Raw genomic sequence first — 16,814 nt, forward strand, 5'->3', positions numbered from 1 at the left:
CCCTGAAAAGAGAAAAGGTCAACGTTTAAGGAGTACCCAACATAATAATAATGGATCATTCTCAGTACTGCAGTGACACTGATATGGTGGTGGTGTGTTAGTGTGTGTGAGTGAATAGTCCACCAACCAAAAAATATCCAGCCAACAGCGCCCCGTGACCACTGGTGAAAGTCTAGAAGATGACCGACTCAAACAGCAGCAACAGATGAGCGATCGTCTCTGACTTTACATCTACAAGGTGGACCAACTAGGTAGGAGTGTCTAATAGAGTGGACAGTGAGTGGACACGGTGTTTAAAATCTCTATCAGCGCTGCTGTGTCTGATCCACTCATACCAGCACAACACACACTAACACACCACCACCATGTCAGTGTCACTGCAGTGCTGAGAATGACACACCACCTGAATAATACCTGCTCTGTAGTGGTCTTTTAGGGGTCCTGACCATTGAAGAACAGGGTGAAAGCAGGTTAAAAAAGTATGTAGAGAAATAGAACTACAAAGTGCTTCTATATATCTATAAGTGGAGCTGATAAAATGGACCGTGAGCGTAGAAACAAGGAGGTGGTTTTAATGTTACGGCTGATCGGTGTATATGTGTGTGTGTAAAAGGCAAGCAAGTGTAACAAATAGATGGAGAAGTGTGTGTGTACGCTCGTGCTGTGTTTCTTAGCTCCTGCTGGGAAATTAACAAGCTTGCTGAGGGAAAGGTGTCATCGCAAAATTTCTAGCACACGTTCTCTAATTAGAAAGCGCTGCACCGCTAATATCGTCTCTCACGAAACTGAAGTGCATAACAATCGAAATCCATGCCAATAGCAGACAGAAATGCAGGCCTAAAAGCCATTCACAGACACACACACACACACAACTGTACAGCCTGCTGGCTGTTTTTCCAGCAGCAGCGTCCTCAATGATTCACAAACTGTCACACAGTATCTCCGTCACATTGCTAATCAGAGCGAGTGTCTCGCATACACACCCAAAAAACACACACACCAGACTCATTCCACGACACAAAAGCAAGCACTCACAAGCAACAGTTAAATGAGGTGAAATATTATGTAAGAAAAATAAAAACAAAGAGATTGCCACTAAAACCGCTCAATAACCGGCAGCTGCGTTGCTGGATTACATGCGACAGGAAATGAATCAGGAAGCAGAAGATCATAGGATGAGCTCGGAATGCGAAAACCTGATCACTGTACCATGCAACTTCAAAATACTAAGATCTTCATTTTCAGATTATTACGTCTGGCATAAAAACTTAACACTTAAAATAAGTTCGTTAAAAAATAAAATCGGTTCGTTTACCATCGAGCTCTACAGGAACCTGAATCTTGTCGAGACTCGTCAGTTTTGTAGATTTGCCTCAAAATGTAATTTGAGTCGTTTGAGAGAGTGAATAAAGCAAAAACAGGGTGCGAGTGCAAACACAGTGGTAGAGAAATACATATCTTGTAATTGATATACACATAAGTGCATATATTTACTCAATAATGATTGAATTTGACGTGTATTTTGACAACATGTATTTTGGTGTGGGATATTATGCTAGCCCACCACAGGGTTCGAATCTCAGCGATGCTATCAGCTGGTCAGGCGTCTACACATGACTGGCTACTAGGGATGTAATGATACACTCTACCCATACGATACGATGCGATTCACGATACTGATACACGATAAGTTTCCTTTTATTATTCTCTTTAAAAAAGAAAATATCGGCCGCTCAGGTGGCGCACACGCTGCAACCAGGCTGGGATCTCGAATACATCGTATCGAATCTCAGCTCTGCCTTGCCGGCTGAAGGCTGAGCGGCCACATGAACAACGATTGGCCGGTTGTTCAGGTGGCCGGGACTAAGCCGGATATGGGTCTCTCTCTGTCAGACTGGTGCAATAAGACCTCTGCTGGCTGATTGCACAAAGATAAGGAAGGAGTGCTCTTAGGGTGTGTCTCTCCGTACACAACGCTAGGTGGCACAACACTCGTCAATGTGTGGGTGATAAGATGCATGCGGCTTGCTGCCCACGTGTCGGAGGGGGCGTGGGTTAGCTTCATTCTCCTCAATCAGAACAGAGATCTGCATATACAGTGTATCACAAAAGTGAGTACACCCCTCACATTTCTGCAGATATTTAAGTATATCTTTTCATGGGACAACACTGACAAAATGACACTTTGACACAATGAAAAGTAGTCTGTGTGCAGCTTATATATAAGTGTAAATTTATTCTTCCCTCAAAATAACTCAATATACAGCCATTAATGTCTAAACCACCGGCAACAAAAGTGAGTACACCCCTTAGTGAAAGTTCCTGAAGTGTCAATATTTTGTGTGGCCACCATTATTTCCCAGAACTGCCTTAACTCTCCTGGGCATGGAGTTTACCAGAGCTTCACAGGTTGCCACTGGAATGCTTTTCCACTCCTCCATGACGACATCACGGAGCTGGCGGATATTCGAGACTTTGCGCTCCTCCACCTTCCGCTTGAGGATGCCCCAAAGATGTTCTATTGGGTTTAGGTCTGGAGACATGCTTGGCCAGTCCATCACCTTTACCCTCAGCCTCTTCAATAAAGCAGTGGTCGTCTTAGAGGTGTGTTTGGGGTCATTATCATGCTGGAACACTGCCCTGCGACCCAGATTCCGGAGGGAGGGGATCATGCTCTGCTTCAGTATTTCACAGTACATATTGGAGTTCATGTGTCCCTCAATGAAATGTTACTCCCCAACACCTGCTGCACTCATGCAGCCCCAGACCATGGCATTCCCACCACCATGCTTGACTGTAGGCATGACACACTTATCTTTGTACTCCTCACCTGATTGCCACCACACATGCTTGAGACCATCTGAACCAAACAAATTAATCTTGGTCTCATCAGACCATAGGACATGGTTCCAGTAATCCATGTCCTTTGTTGACATGTCTTCAGCAAACTGTTTGTGGGCTTTCTTGTGTAGAGACTTCAGAAGAGGCTTCCTTCTGGGGTGACAGCCATGCAGACCAATTTGATGTAGTGTGCGGCGTATGGTCCGAGCACTGACAGGCTGACCCCCCACCTTTTCAATCTCTGCAGCAATGCTGACAGCACTCCTGCGCCTATCTTTCAAAGACAGCAGTTGGATGTGACGCTGAGCACGTGCACTCAGCTTCTTTGGACGACCAACACGAGGTCTGTTCTGAGTGGACCCTGCTCTTTTAAAACGCTGGATGATCTTGGCCACTGTGCTGCAGCTCAGTTTCAGGGTGTTGGCAATCTTCTTGTAGCCTTGGCCATCTTCATGTAGCGCAACAATTCGTCTTTTAAGATCCTCAGAGAGTTCTTTGCCATGAGGTGCCATGTTGGAACTTTCAGTGACCAGTATGAGTGTGAGAGCTGTACTACTAAATTGAACACACCTGCTCCCTATGCACACCTGAGACCTAGTAACACTAACAAATCACATGACATTTTGGAGGGAAAATGACAAGCAGTGCTCAATTTGGACATTTAGGGGTATAGTCTCTTAAGGGTGTACTCACTTTTGTTGCCGGTGGTTTAGACATTAATGGCTGTATATTGAGTTATTTTGAGGGAAGAATAAATTTACACTTATATATAAGCTGCACACAGACTACTTTTCATTGTGTCAAAGTGTCATTTTGTCAGTGTTGTCCCATGAAAAGATATACTTAAATATCTGCAGAAATGTGAGGGGTGTACTCACTTTTGTGATACACTGTGTATATATATATATATATATATATATATATATATATACATACATATACTGTATATAAATACCGTATTTGTGATTATATTTTATTTATCTAAATATTTAATGCTCTTTTATTTCTGAGGTAGGTACAAACAATGCAAAACAATTTTGAAATAAGCCCAATTTGGCTGAAAAACCCCGAATTTGGCAACCAGGCGTATAGCGCCAGTGACGTCAACCAGGCGAGGTATATAGCACCAGTGCCCTCTGCTGTTTAAAATGAATATCGATTCACTTTACATGTCAGATCGATTTGAATCGTGGAATTTTTTAATCGATTATTAACTGTATTATGGTGAATCGTTACATCCCAACTGGCTACACTAGACATGACTGGGGGGTGGAAGGCTGAAGCCTTGTGATGAACTGGCGCCCTGTTGTGCCCAGTGTCTCCCGTGGAACCTGGCCCACTGCAACCCTAACCATGATAAAGCAGTTGAGAAATTAAAAGCAAAATAAAAATTTTATATGTATTTAAAAACTAAGCGGTATAATCCGCTAGCACACCAGTGCCAAGATTCTGAACTCCTCGGTTCCAAAATTCGGCGTTGCCACTGGTCAGCTGGACACCATCTGGCGGGCATAATTGGCAGTGCCTTTGGCAGATACTAATTGACCACCGTATCTATGTGGACTATGTGTGGGTGGGTGGGTCATCATACACTGTGTAAAGACCCTGATTGGCAGAAGAGACGCCTGTGCAGAATGCAGAATAAGACATGCTGGAAAACAGATTGAACTTTAAGCTCAGCGGCAAGAGGTAAAAGCAAAGCGTCAAAGCGGTAAATGTGCACAGTGTGTGACGCTCAAGGCAGCGCCTCACTCCATGGGAAACACCAGCACAGCCAGCGCAAGTGCAGTTTTGACACGTGTTATGTGAACGCAGCCTAAGGAACTTCACGCTCCGTCACTTCACATTTAAACCTGTTGCACGATGGGTAACATTAGTTCTAACAACACAGAGCTAGTCAAAGGACCCTCCACAGATTGAGCCACTATTGCTGCACTATTCCTTTTGTACACTGGTGCACTGTTACATTCCTTGAGAGCCAATGAAGGTGTAAAAACATTTTGGACAGTGTCAGAGTTGTTTTATAAGCATGTTTCCAGTATTGGCTGGTATTGCGTGTGTTGGCAGTGCAATCCAGTAAAGCATTTTTTCTGGTTGAATGATGGAATTAAAAACACTGGCAAACACTAGTCTGCTGAGTGGCTTGTCCACTAGGCAAGTACAAAAGAGAAACTGGGCACCCCTTCATTAGATTTGTCCACCAAAAACTCAGTACGCATGGATGAAGTCCAACGTTCTACACCAACTTGCTGCTTGTACTTCAAATCCTGTCAGCTCTCAATACTACTGTTAAATGTACTAGATATGTACAGTGGACATAAAGTATACAATCACTTATAATTTACCACAGTTTAGATATGTTCACATAACACTACAAAATTGTGTACTTTGGATATCAGTTTTAGATAGATAGATAGATAGATAGATAGATAGATAGATAGATAGATAGATAGATAGATAGATAGATAGATAGATAGATAGATAGATCAGCAATAACATTAAAACCACCTCCTTGTTTCTACACTCACTGTCCATTTTATCAGCTCCACTTACCACATAGGAGCACTTTGTAGTTCTACAATTACTGACTGTAGTCCATCTGTTTCTCTGCATGCTTCGTTAGCCTCCTTTAATGCTGTTCTTCAATGGTCAGGACCCCCACAGGACCACAACAGAGCAGGTATTATTTAGGTGGTGGATCATTCTCAGCACTGCAGTGACACTGACATGGTGGTGGTGTGTTAGTGTGTGTTGTACTGGTATGAGTGGATCAGACACAGCAGCGCTGCTGGAGTTTTTAAATACCGTGTCCACTCACTGTCCACTCTATTAGACACTCCTACCTAGTCGGTCCACCTTGTAGATGTAAAGTCAGAGACGATCGCTCTTCTATCGCTGCTGTTTGAGCCGGTCATCTTGTAGACCTTCATCAGTGGTCACAGGACGCTGCCCACGGGGAGCTGTTGGTGGGATATTTTTTTGGTTGGTGGACTACTCTCAGTCCAGCAGTGACAGCATTGCTGTGCCTGATCCACTCATACCAGCACAACACACACTAACACACCACCACCATGTCATGTCAGTGTCACTGCAGTGCTGAGAATGATCCACCACCTAAATAATACCTGCTCTGTAGTGGTCCTGACCATTGAAGAACAGCATGAAAGGGGGCTAACAAAGCATGCAGAAAAAACAGATGGACTACAGTCAGTAATTGTAGAACTACAAAGTTATATACAAAATATACGTGACAAATAAACATACATGCCTTCATTCCAGTAAAAAGTGCTAGTCTGGAGCTACTTTGCACTACCAGTCTGAAATATAAACACGATATATAGCTCCAAAGCACCTCAGATATATTTTGCAGCTAGTTTATTAGCACATTTATGTTTAATAAAAGTAAACAAACCGAGGATGAAGATTTGTGTCCGGGCTGAGAGGGCCGCCGTACCAAGCAGTTTCAGCCCGGTCGCTGCTGTACAGCACAAAACAATTCCAAATTTCGCAAAGTCATCGTTCACACGACCTTAAAATACATTGTTCTCTTCAGAAACTGGGGTACTTACCGCAGGGTAACTGGTGAGGCTCTCCTCGGTGTATTTTTGTGGTATTTTACTGGTTTGTTAATTGCTGGCTAAAGTAGCGGCGCCTCGTTCAGCTGTGTGTGTGAGAGTAGCCGCGCGAGCCGCGCACGCGCTCAATCCGGCTCAATCCAGCGCGCGATGTCAAATCGTGCACGCACCCGATTTAAAATGTTATAAGGTTATTTTTTTGGTTTAAACTAACATATTTGTCCTGGTCGTGGTCGCAGTGGGACCAGGTAGTGCACTACCTACAAATGTTATGTTTCCTTTATTTAGTTTGTTCTTTTTATTTATTATTTTCCACCTTTTTTCCATGTCTAATCACTTTTATTTCTAGGGTTCGGGTTAGTTAGGGTTGCTTTTATAGTTTTTATTCCCTTTATGCTATCCTTTATAATCCCCCTTTTTCCTCCTCCGCTTTTTATTTATTGAAACATATTTATTTCATATTTTTTATTCACTTTCTTTTGAAATATTTTATGTCTTGAACCTTGGTCTCATTTACATTACATTGACAAAGTGACTTACAGTACTGTAATAGTACACAGTCTGTGCAATTGAGGGTTAAGGGCCTTGCTCAAGGGCCCAACAGTGGCAACCTGGCAGTGGTGGGGCTTGAACCAGCAACCTTTCGATTACTAGTCCAGTAGCTTAACCACTAGGCTACAGCTGCCCTGACTCTTGATGTCAGATTGTGCAAAAGGTAGCTAGTCTTGAATGTTTTTTCTTGCCACCCTTGCTGGCAGCCTCCTGGACCTGTTTTCTATTTGTCATTTTAGAGGGACATCAGTTCTTATGTGCTATATTGTATCCACTTGTTGATGACCATCTTAAGCAACAAATGTATTTATTTTATACATTTTAGCACCAACAGCATGAGATCCATGGTTTGCGAGTTTGTTGCATCTTCCACAAGAAGCCATACCTTTTTATGGACCTCACTTTGTCGAAAGGAAAGGGCATTCCCTAACCTGTTGTCACAGTTCTAAGGATGTATTTCTCTAATACACACGCATATGAACTTGAGTGACGTCCCGTTCTTAATCTATAGGGTTTAATATGATGTCGGCCCACCATTTGCAGCTATAACAGCTTCAACTCTTCTGGGAAGGCTTTCCACAAGGTTTAGGAGATTCTTCCAGAAGTGCATTTGTGAGGTCTCCGCTCTAATTCATCCCAAAGGTGTTCTTTCGGGTTGAGGTCAGTCAAGTTCTTCCACACCAAACTCGCTCATCCACGTCTTTATGGACCTTGCTTTGTGCACTGGTGCGCAGTCATGTTGGAACAGAAAGGGGCCATCCCCAAACTGTTCCCACAAAGTTGGGAGCATGAAATTGTCCAAAATCTCTTGGTATGCTGAAGCATTAAGAGTTCCTGTCACTGGAATTAAGGGGCCGAGCCCAACTCCTGAAAAACAAAAACAACCCCACACCATAATCCCCCCTCCACCAAACTTTACACTTGGCACAATGCAGTCAGACAAGTACCGTTCTCCTGGCAACCGCCAAATCCGTCCATCGGATTGCCAGATGAAGAAGCGCGATTCGTCACTCCGGAGAACACGTCTCCACTGCTCTAGAGTCCAGTGGCGGCGTGCTTTACACCACTGCATCCGACGCTTTGCATTGTGCTTGGTGATGTAAGGCTTGGATGCAGCTGCTCAGCCATGGAAACCCATTCCATGAAGCTCTACACACTGTTCTTGAGCTAATCTGAAGGCCACATGAAGTTTGGAGGTCTGTAGTAATTGACTCTTGAAGTTGGCGACCTCTGCGCACTATACGCCTCAGCATCCGCTGACCCCGCCCTGTCATTTTACGTGGTCTACCACTTCGTGGCTGAGTTGCTGTCATTCCCAATCGCTTCCACTTTGTTATAATACCACTGACAGTTGACTGTGGAATATTTAATAGCGACGAAATTTTACGACTGGACTTGTTGCTCAGGTGGCATCTTATCACGGTACCACGCTGGAATTCACTGAGCTCCTGACCCATTCTTTCACAAATGTTTGTAGAAGCAGTCTGCATGCCTTAGTGCTTGGTTTTATACACCTGTGGCCATGGAAGTGATTGGAACACCTGAATTCAATTATTTGAATGGCTGAGTGAATACTTTTGTACTCAATATAGTGTATGCTAGCTAAAGCATGATGTCCCACTATTGGCACCAATACAAGCCTTCAAATATAGCCCCATAAAGCAAGTGCCTGACTTATTTCCAGTGGTGGGTGTGCTTTACACCACTCCAGCCAACTCTGCAAGGTGACCATATGATTAAATGTGCCTGCTTGACCTTAAAAAGTAACTGCCCAAAGCCCTTGATGTACATTTATTGCCAGTTGGCTTTCAGAGCCAGTTCGGAACTTAAAGCTGAGCTGCGGTTGTTCCTAGATGTTTCCAATTTACATTTAAACATTTTGGGCCAGTGACCAAACTTAAAGTGCACCAACTTGGTCAGGAACTCAACAGACACAACTGGTCTGTCTGAGGGAGGAAAGCCTGAATGACTTACCATCTTGTTACCACTGCCATGTTGATTCAGACTGTCTAATCAAGGTGGCAAACTGAGTTGTGAAGGAATACCTGGTATATAGCACGTTCCTCTGTGCTTGTTCCTGCTGTATGTAGGAGTCTGATTCTGGCTAATGAAGCAGAAATTGACAGTGCAATGGGTGTGGTCGTAAAATTATGATTCACGCCTTGAACTTCCAATCAACAGATTGGCCCCGTATGCATCCCAGGCGACCACAAGATTGAAAACGCTGGGCTGTACTAACAGCTATATCGGCTGGTTAGTAACCCATACTGACATGCTCAGCTCCAAGTACCTTGAAGGTACCAAGTGGTAGAAAGCTTTGTGCCATCAAAATGAAAAGAAAGTCAGGGCTGCTAAAGAGCTATAAATGCTATACATCTCTGTCAATTATTCATACAGAATAATCACAATAAAGAAAATCTGACAACGCTGCTGATAACACGTTTAACACATACTACATTCTTCTATGCTGAAATGTGTCACAACAATCCCACTTTTACTGTGGTGTTCTGAATGGCTAGCACTAATTAACTATGTCAGGCGGGTCTTAAAATAGCCTGAGGCTTCTTCTCTACCTGCTTAAAGCTGCCATCACCAGATCACCAGCTTATCAGCTGTGTGTAGGTTGTGAAAAGCCAGTTTTAAGTCAGACAAACTCCCAATATACAACCCAAAATCACAGGATAAACCTGAGCTATTTCATGTCTTGTCTGCTCAACTTCATTTCATTGATTCCTCATTGACATCCATTCCTGCATTTCAGGCCTGCAACACATTCCAAAAAAGTTGGGACTGTAAAGCATTCACCACTTTGTAATGTTGCCATTCCTTTTCACCACACTTAAAAGACGTTTTGGTACTCCACACATTCTCTATTGGGGGGGAAAGTACTGCAGGCAGGCCAGTCCTGTACCCGTACCCTCTTCTTCCGCAGCCATGTCTTTGTAATGTGTGCAGCATGTGGTTTTGCATCGTCCCTGAAAAAGACGACGTCTTGAAGGCAGCACATGTTCCTCTAAGATCTCAATGTACTTTTCTGCATTAATGCTGCATCACAGAAGTGTAAATGACCTTTCACAAGAACACTGACACGACCCCAAACCATGACAGACCCTGGCTTTTGGACTTGTTCCTGATAACAGTCTGGGTGGTCCTTTTTTGTCTTTGGTCTGGAGCGCACGTCCATTTTTTCCAAAAAAAAAAAGACCTGGAATGCTGATTCATCTGACCACAATACACGTTTCCACTGTGTGATGGTCTATCCTAGATGCCTCCGAGCCCAGAGAAGTCGACGCCGCTTCCGGACATGGTTAACATAAGGCTTCTTTTTTGCACAGTTAAGTTTTAAGTGGCATTTGTGCAGTAACTCTGTATTGTAGTGCTTGACAAAGGTTTGATGAAGTAATCCCTCACCCATGTGGTTATATCAGCTATTGTTGAGTGGCGGTTCTTGATGCAGTGCCGTCTGAGGGATCGAAGATCACAGGCGTTCAGCTTAAGCTTGCGCTCTTGGCCTTTACACACTGAAATTCCTTCCAATTTCTTAAATCATTTAATGATATTATGCACTGTAGAGGGAGAAATATGCAAATCCCTTTTAATCTTTCTTTGAAGTACATTGTTTTTAGACATTTCAATTTTTCACACATTTGTTGACAAACTGGAGATCCTCTGGTCATGTTTGCTCATCAGACACTCAGCCTTTCCTGGATGCTGCCTTTGTACCAAACAGTGGCGGCTGCTGGTCTTTCAAAGAGGGGAAGCTCATTGTCGGCTTACATCATAAAATTTGTCAATTTATTTATATATAAATGTATAAATTCTCCCCTTTGTTAGTTTTCAAGAAAATGGCATGAAATGGGTTGCAGTTTGTCTTCCGACTTCACTCGCAAAATCCGCGATGGTACTGAAGCTCCCAGCGACAGCTGTCAATCAAAACGGGATTCAGCCTTTCGACTGATCCTCCAATCATCTTGCAGAAGCTCAGCGTCCAGACCCGCCCACAGCCCCATTCACCCCCAGAGACGCTCAGCGTCCGGGGGCGGGACAAAATCGTGGCAGCCCCATAGAAGCAAAGAGACGCTCAGCGTCTGCGGGTAAATGCATTGACGCTCTGGGAACGTATGAGTTAAGTTAACAAAATCGAGTCGATTTGTGATAAGTAGCTGATTCTGAAAGAACTCGTCTTCAAGATGAACGTGTTCTAACGCATTTGTAGTCAATGAAATGTTAACACAACTGTACATATTTGACCATTTAATTTTTGACATTTTAGGGGAAGCTGAGCTTCCCTTGCAGTCTTACAGAAATCGCCACTGGTACCAAACCATGATTACAATCACCTGTTCGGTATCACATTATTATTAATTTATTTGACCTCATTACTAGCCCTAAGTTGCCCCGTCCCAACTTTTTTTGGAATGTGTTGCAAGCCTAAAATGCAGGAATGGATTCAAACTGTCTGCAATCAAATAAAAGTCAAAGTAAATGTAAGAAACACTGCATTTTTATTTTATTTGCATTTTCCATACTGATCCAACTGATTGGGGTTGTATAAAAACGTTGCTCATGTAATATATTTTTTATTAACAGTTAAAGTTATAAAATAATAAATAATAATAACCTCCTGGAAATCCTTTATTATTTTATAAACACAACAGTGACAAAGAATACTTTATGTTTCAGCTTGTAGAAATTGGCATATTATAACATTTCTGCACTTTTGACACCCCAAGAGCCAATGAATGTACATCCATGAATATTTTAACAGATGTAAATGAATATACAAGACAATGTGTCAGTTTACGCAACGAAAGTACAGTTAGCATTCATGAATACTTATGGTCCAAATAACATGACCTGGCATTCAAATTGAGTTTACTCTAAATGGTCCCCAGTGACAGTCACTCATTCACCACTTCCAGGGCAAATAGTCCAAATACAGGATATTGGTCTGACCAATCGATCACGATCCTAAAAAAACAGACCAATGAGAAACAAAACACAGGCAAGCTTTGGTAACAGTAGCCTATAAAACTAGGCCTCCGAATGTCATGTTGGACCGATTTAGTAAGTAAACTGAATGAAGCACCTTAAATAATGAAATACAAAGAAGGTATGTATAGGAAAACCTTTCTTGGGTTCATGCCACAGTTCTGTAAAGGCACCATTAATAATTACAAATGCATTTTGCCCTTTAATATGCAATCTGTGTGGTAGAGCAAGCGTGTATAATTACAAATGCCCCTAAAAAGTCAGACCAACACAAAAAACTATCATTTTATAACTTGAATGTAAACTATTATTACGTGTGTCTATTAGGAAATAGCAGAAAAGAATGTGTAATGCCAGGACTTATGCCACATTGATACTTGGGAGGTGGGTTCTTACTCAGCATAAATCAAACACAACAAGCATTTTGTTTTAAATAGTTAAATAGTTACACCTATGCTTTGGCATTACACAGGCTTTTGTATTAAAACTACTTAAATGTCGCTGTACCCCTTAATGTCCAGCAGATGTGCGATTCTTCATTTTGATTGAACGAACTCATGCGAAACGCTAGCGTTGGACATGCCGTACAAATGCCTGCACAAGCTGTACGAAGGGTTCCTGGCCCTCCTGTGTGACCTTTGACCCCGGAGTGGTGGGTTTGGTCTGGGGGGAGGCGAGAAGGCCTCCGGCCGGAGACGACGGTGACCCGCGCCGGAAAAACCTAAACAATGTGGTCAGCAACGTGCTCTGAGAAAACGAGAAGGAAAGAAAAAATAACAGTTACACTTCTGACTGAACAATATTTCATCATATATGTATATATATATATATTTTGTTTATGCATTTCCTCCCCTTTTTCCCCCGACTTTTTAGCGTGTCCAAGTGCCCAATTAAGTCATGCTTCCTCTCCACTAATGCCGACCCCCGCTCTGATTTGAGGAGAACGAAGACCCGACATGTGGGCAGCAGCCGTTTGCATTTTGTCACCCGCACTAGGCGAGTGCATATATGCAAATCAGCCTTGTGTACAGAGAGACACACCCTGATCCGCACTTTCCCCGCCTCGGTGCAGGCGCCATCAATCAGCCAGCAGAGGTCGTAATTGCATTAGTTACAAGGAGTCCCTATCCGGCTTAATACCCCACCCCTATATGAACAACAGGCAAATCGATGTTTATGTGGCCGCTCAGCCCAGCCGGATGGCAGAGCTAAGATTCTAAACGATGTATTCGAAATCCCAGCTCTGGTGTGCTAGAGTGTGTTTTTACTGCTGCGCCACCTGAGCGACCTAAAGAAATGGATCTTTTTATTTTGATTCTTTTTTTCGACTCACCAGCTCAGAACTGAGCTCCTGTTTGACTCTCTGTTTGTCTCGAGGCAGGACGGTCGGGTCTTTTAAGCACCGCATGGCCTGAGAGATCAACACGTAGAAACAGTTCTCCATAGAAAACATCAGCAATGATCTGAACGTGAACAGAAACACAGAAAGGTGAAAAAACTGAACAGACAAGCAAGCTGTGCCAAGTTCCCACAGTTCCCTCAATTGCTCAAATTGCATTCAATGATAATTGTAAATGTCCAATTGCCCTTAGTGTGTGTATTTGAGTGTCTGCCCTGTGATGGACTATAAGCAACAGAGCGGCATGGTGGCTAAGTGGGTGAAGTGGGTGGCACTGTCGCCTCACAGCAAGAAGGTCCTGGGTTCGATCCCCAGGTGGGAGAGTCTGGGTCCTTTCTGTGTGGAGTTTGCATGTTCTCCCTGTGTCTGCATGGGTTTCCTCCGACAGTCCAAATACATGCAAGTGAGGTGACTTGGAGATACAAAATTGTCCATGACTGTATGATATAACCTTGTGAACTGATAACTATAAGCAACAGGCTGACAAGGTAATGTGTTATGTAGGATTAAAGCTAGTGATGCGATTATAATCTTGGGCAGTTGAAGCCTACAGGTTAAGGTACAAGACTAGTAATCAAGAGGTCGCTGGTTCAAGCCCCACCGCCAGGTTGCAAACTGTTGGAACCTTGAGCAAGGCCCTTAACCCTGAATTGCTTAGACAATTTACTGTCACAGTACTGTAAGTAGCATTGAATAAAGCGTCTGCTAATTGCCAAACATGTAATAAGTGTTTCCTATAAATAAATTTGACCAGGGTTTTCCAACTGTTGCAAAAGATGTAAGTTTGTTTGTAGTGTATATAAATCCCTGTTTGTTGAATAGCTGCTCCTTACTTCAGTGCTTGTGTTTCCTCTGATGAAACCAATGACTCCTTCTTTTTCTCTATCTGATGGTAAGAATATACACAAACACACATTAGAAATAGAATCCTTATTAAGAATGAAATAGTTTTAACCCACACAATAATAACACGCAAAAAACTAATCGTGTGTCTGTGTAGGCACCAGGTCGGCTCATAGCAGAGTGGACGTTCTAACTCGAGATCTCAGCTCTAGTGGACTAGCGTGTTTTACCGCTGCGCCACACGGCCCAATAACTGTTAAAAACAGTATTAAATATAATGGCATTTAAAATACATTACATTCATTATTTTCAAATAATATTTTTTCGGACGCCCTAGGTTTGAAACTCGGTGTTGCCACCGGTCGGCTGGGCGCCATCTAGCGGGTATAATTGGTAGTGCCTGCAGGGAGGGATGGACGGACTATGTTGGTGGGGTCTCCAAACACTGTGTAAGGACCCATTGGCAGATAGAGACGCCTGTGCCGAGTGGATGGGTGAAAAAGGGTTCTGTTAAGGCCTGTGCGCAGGTCGGAGGAGGCGTGAGCAGCAATATACCCTCCTCAACTGCAAAAAAATCGGGGATTCCCAGCAGCGAATGACAAATTTACTACACTAAATTGGGAGAAAATGGGAGAAAAATGCATAATATATATATCAATTCTTTACCTTTAAGGCTAATCTATATCCCTTTTATAACCCTCTATAACCAAAGACGTAAGCATGATGGTGTTTACAAGTCTAGGTTATGCTTGATCATGTTCTGAACTTGTAACAGGTACTGAAGGTCATTTTAATACACTACCTCTCCCAGCATGCTCAGTGCCACATTGATGGTGGCCAGCAAAGTTCCAAAAGATGGTGCGACATCAGAATCGAAAGCCGGAGTCGTGAAGCTCAGCACAAACAGAGTCCTGTACTCTGCAAGGTCCATAGACTACCACGCACACACACACACACACACAGGGGTCACCATAAACACATCATTAAAGTACTTTAAAACATTGAATGATCAGCACACATCCTGTCCAATACGTCTCCAGTCGTAGTTGCTTCTTATCACCTGCCAGTGTTGGATTCCCACACAGAGCCGTATCGAGTACTGAGAGCCATGCTATGCTCCGTGTGAGCATTCGTCCCAACTCACACAGGCGCCCAGACATCACATATCGAAGCAATAGTGAGACGAGACCCAGTTCTTTCTTTTCTCCCTCGCCACCACCCGAGCGCCCGACTTTTAGCAACAAGTGTTGATACAGTTCGTAAAGGAATCCCAACTCAGGATGTGCCTTGGTTGCACAGTAAGGACTGGGATGCGAGATGACCCGGACTTGAAGACATTCATCCATTAGAACACTGAGTTACCTGGTCGAGCATGATTTGGCAGCAGTCGGGTGTGAAGTGCTGTAGCGTCGCTAGTGTTTTGCTCAGTATCTTCAGAAGGCTGCACTGCACTGCTAACAAAGCTTTAGACTCCGCCTCCTCTCTCTCTTCAATTAATGGCTGCTCTTTGGAGGCAGGCTGTAGAACGTGCTGTGCCTGGGTCCTCTGAGGTAGAGCGTCGCCATTCTTTGCCTAAATCATAATATTAGGTAAGCAAGGTTGCTAAGACGTTGTTAAGGCAGTTATTTAGTTTTTAGCGGGCATCTTACCTGGAGGTAGTGGTGTAGCATCTTCTTGCTATGCAAAAGGTATGTACATGTCTGACACAGGTAACACAGATTTACCTGCAGACACAAACAAAAAACTGTTTACAGTGTTGTACAAGCTGTGAGTGTGAGAAAGCCTGGGTGTGTGTGTGCATACCTGCACGTCTCTGAGAAGCTGCGGTAGGTGGAAGTGCCATTCTTTACAGAAGCTGGAGAGCTGGAGCAGGAAACCCACAGTGTGATCGGCCTCATCCAAGCACGCTAGAGACTGTACTGTGCGCACTGCGCTCAAACACTGAAACACACATCAATCAAGGGTTTATTGTCACATACATGGTCATACAGAGTACAACTAGCAGTGAAATGCTTTAGTGACTGCTCCGCCACAGTAGTTTACGGATCAGTCATGCCGGCAGCCTACTCACCGGCGCCATCTTTCGAAGAAACAAGAAATAATGAACACATTGGGAAAGTAGGGGATAAAAAAAAAAACCCGCAACCAGATTGTGCTCCCTTTAGGAGCACATTATGGTAACACGAAAAAAACAGCCCCTTATAGCACACAAGCACATGTAAAAACATAACAAACATAACATAGTCACACGACTAGCCACGGGTTAGGGATGGGGGGATCGGAAAGTAACCAAACTACTGTATTGGTGGAATTAAGCTTAGAGTGGAAGGCGTTTGGTGAGGGTTTGGGAAAATGTTCTGTTCTGTCAGTCTTTCATTCCTGCAAAAAGTCTGTACAAAGTTCGCGATAAGATGGCGGTTACAGCTGCCCAGAATGAAAACAGTCAGTATAGACCGTTTCAAATGAATATTCATGAGTCCAGGAAGTGACGTAGATGTTCCTAAGACGCTTCCGCTTGGTGGTATCAGCGCTCAGAACAATAGTGATTGAACACAACTGCTTCAATTCTTTTGCGCTAGTTCAGTTGTGATTTACTGACAGTATGTCTAAAT

At 43.4% G+C, this 16,814-nt stretch overlaps 1 protein-coding gene across 1 annotated transcript in view; it reads right to left on the reverse strand.

Annotated features, from left to right (window-relative positions):
• Positions 1 to 11,226: 11,226 nt before the first annotated feature.
• Positions 11,227 to 16,814, reverse strand: part of nup188 (nucleoporin 188) — a 33,611-nt gene continuing 28,023 nt past the window's right edge. The window contains exons 37-43 of the mRNA XM_063012105.1: positions 16,006 to 16,143; positions 15,852 to 15,926; positions 15,565 to 15,774; positions 15,005 to 15,136; positions 14,193 to 14,245; positions 13,294 to 13,423; positions 11,227 to 12,707 (exon numbers count right to left, since the gene is read on the reverse strand). Coding sequence (XP_062868175.1) covers positions 12,528 to 12,707; positions 13,294 to 13,423; positions 14,193 to 14,245; positions 15,005 to 15,136; positions 15,565 to 15,774; positions 15,852 to 15,926; positions 16,006 to 16,143 — 918 coding nt within the window. The 3' untranslated portion in view covers positions 11,227 to 12,527. The remainder of the gene's footprint in view (positions 12,708 to 13,293; positions 13,424 to 14,192; positions 14,246 to 15,004; positions 15,137 to 15,564; positions 15,775 to 15,851; positions 15,927 to 16,005; positions 16,144 to 16,814) is intronic.

The sequence above is a fragment of the Trichomycterus rosablanca genome, chromosome 16, assembly GCF_030014385.1.
Source record: "Trichomycterus rosablanca isolate fTriRos1 chromosome 16, fTriRos1.hap1, whole genome shotgun sequence".
NCBI classification, from domain to species: domain Eukaryota; kingdom Metazoa; phylum Chordata; class Actinopteri; order Siluriformes; family Trichomycteridae; genus Trichomycterus; species Trichomycterus rosablanca.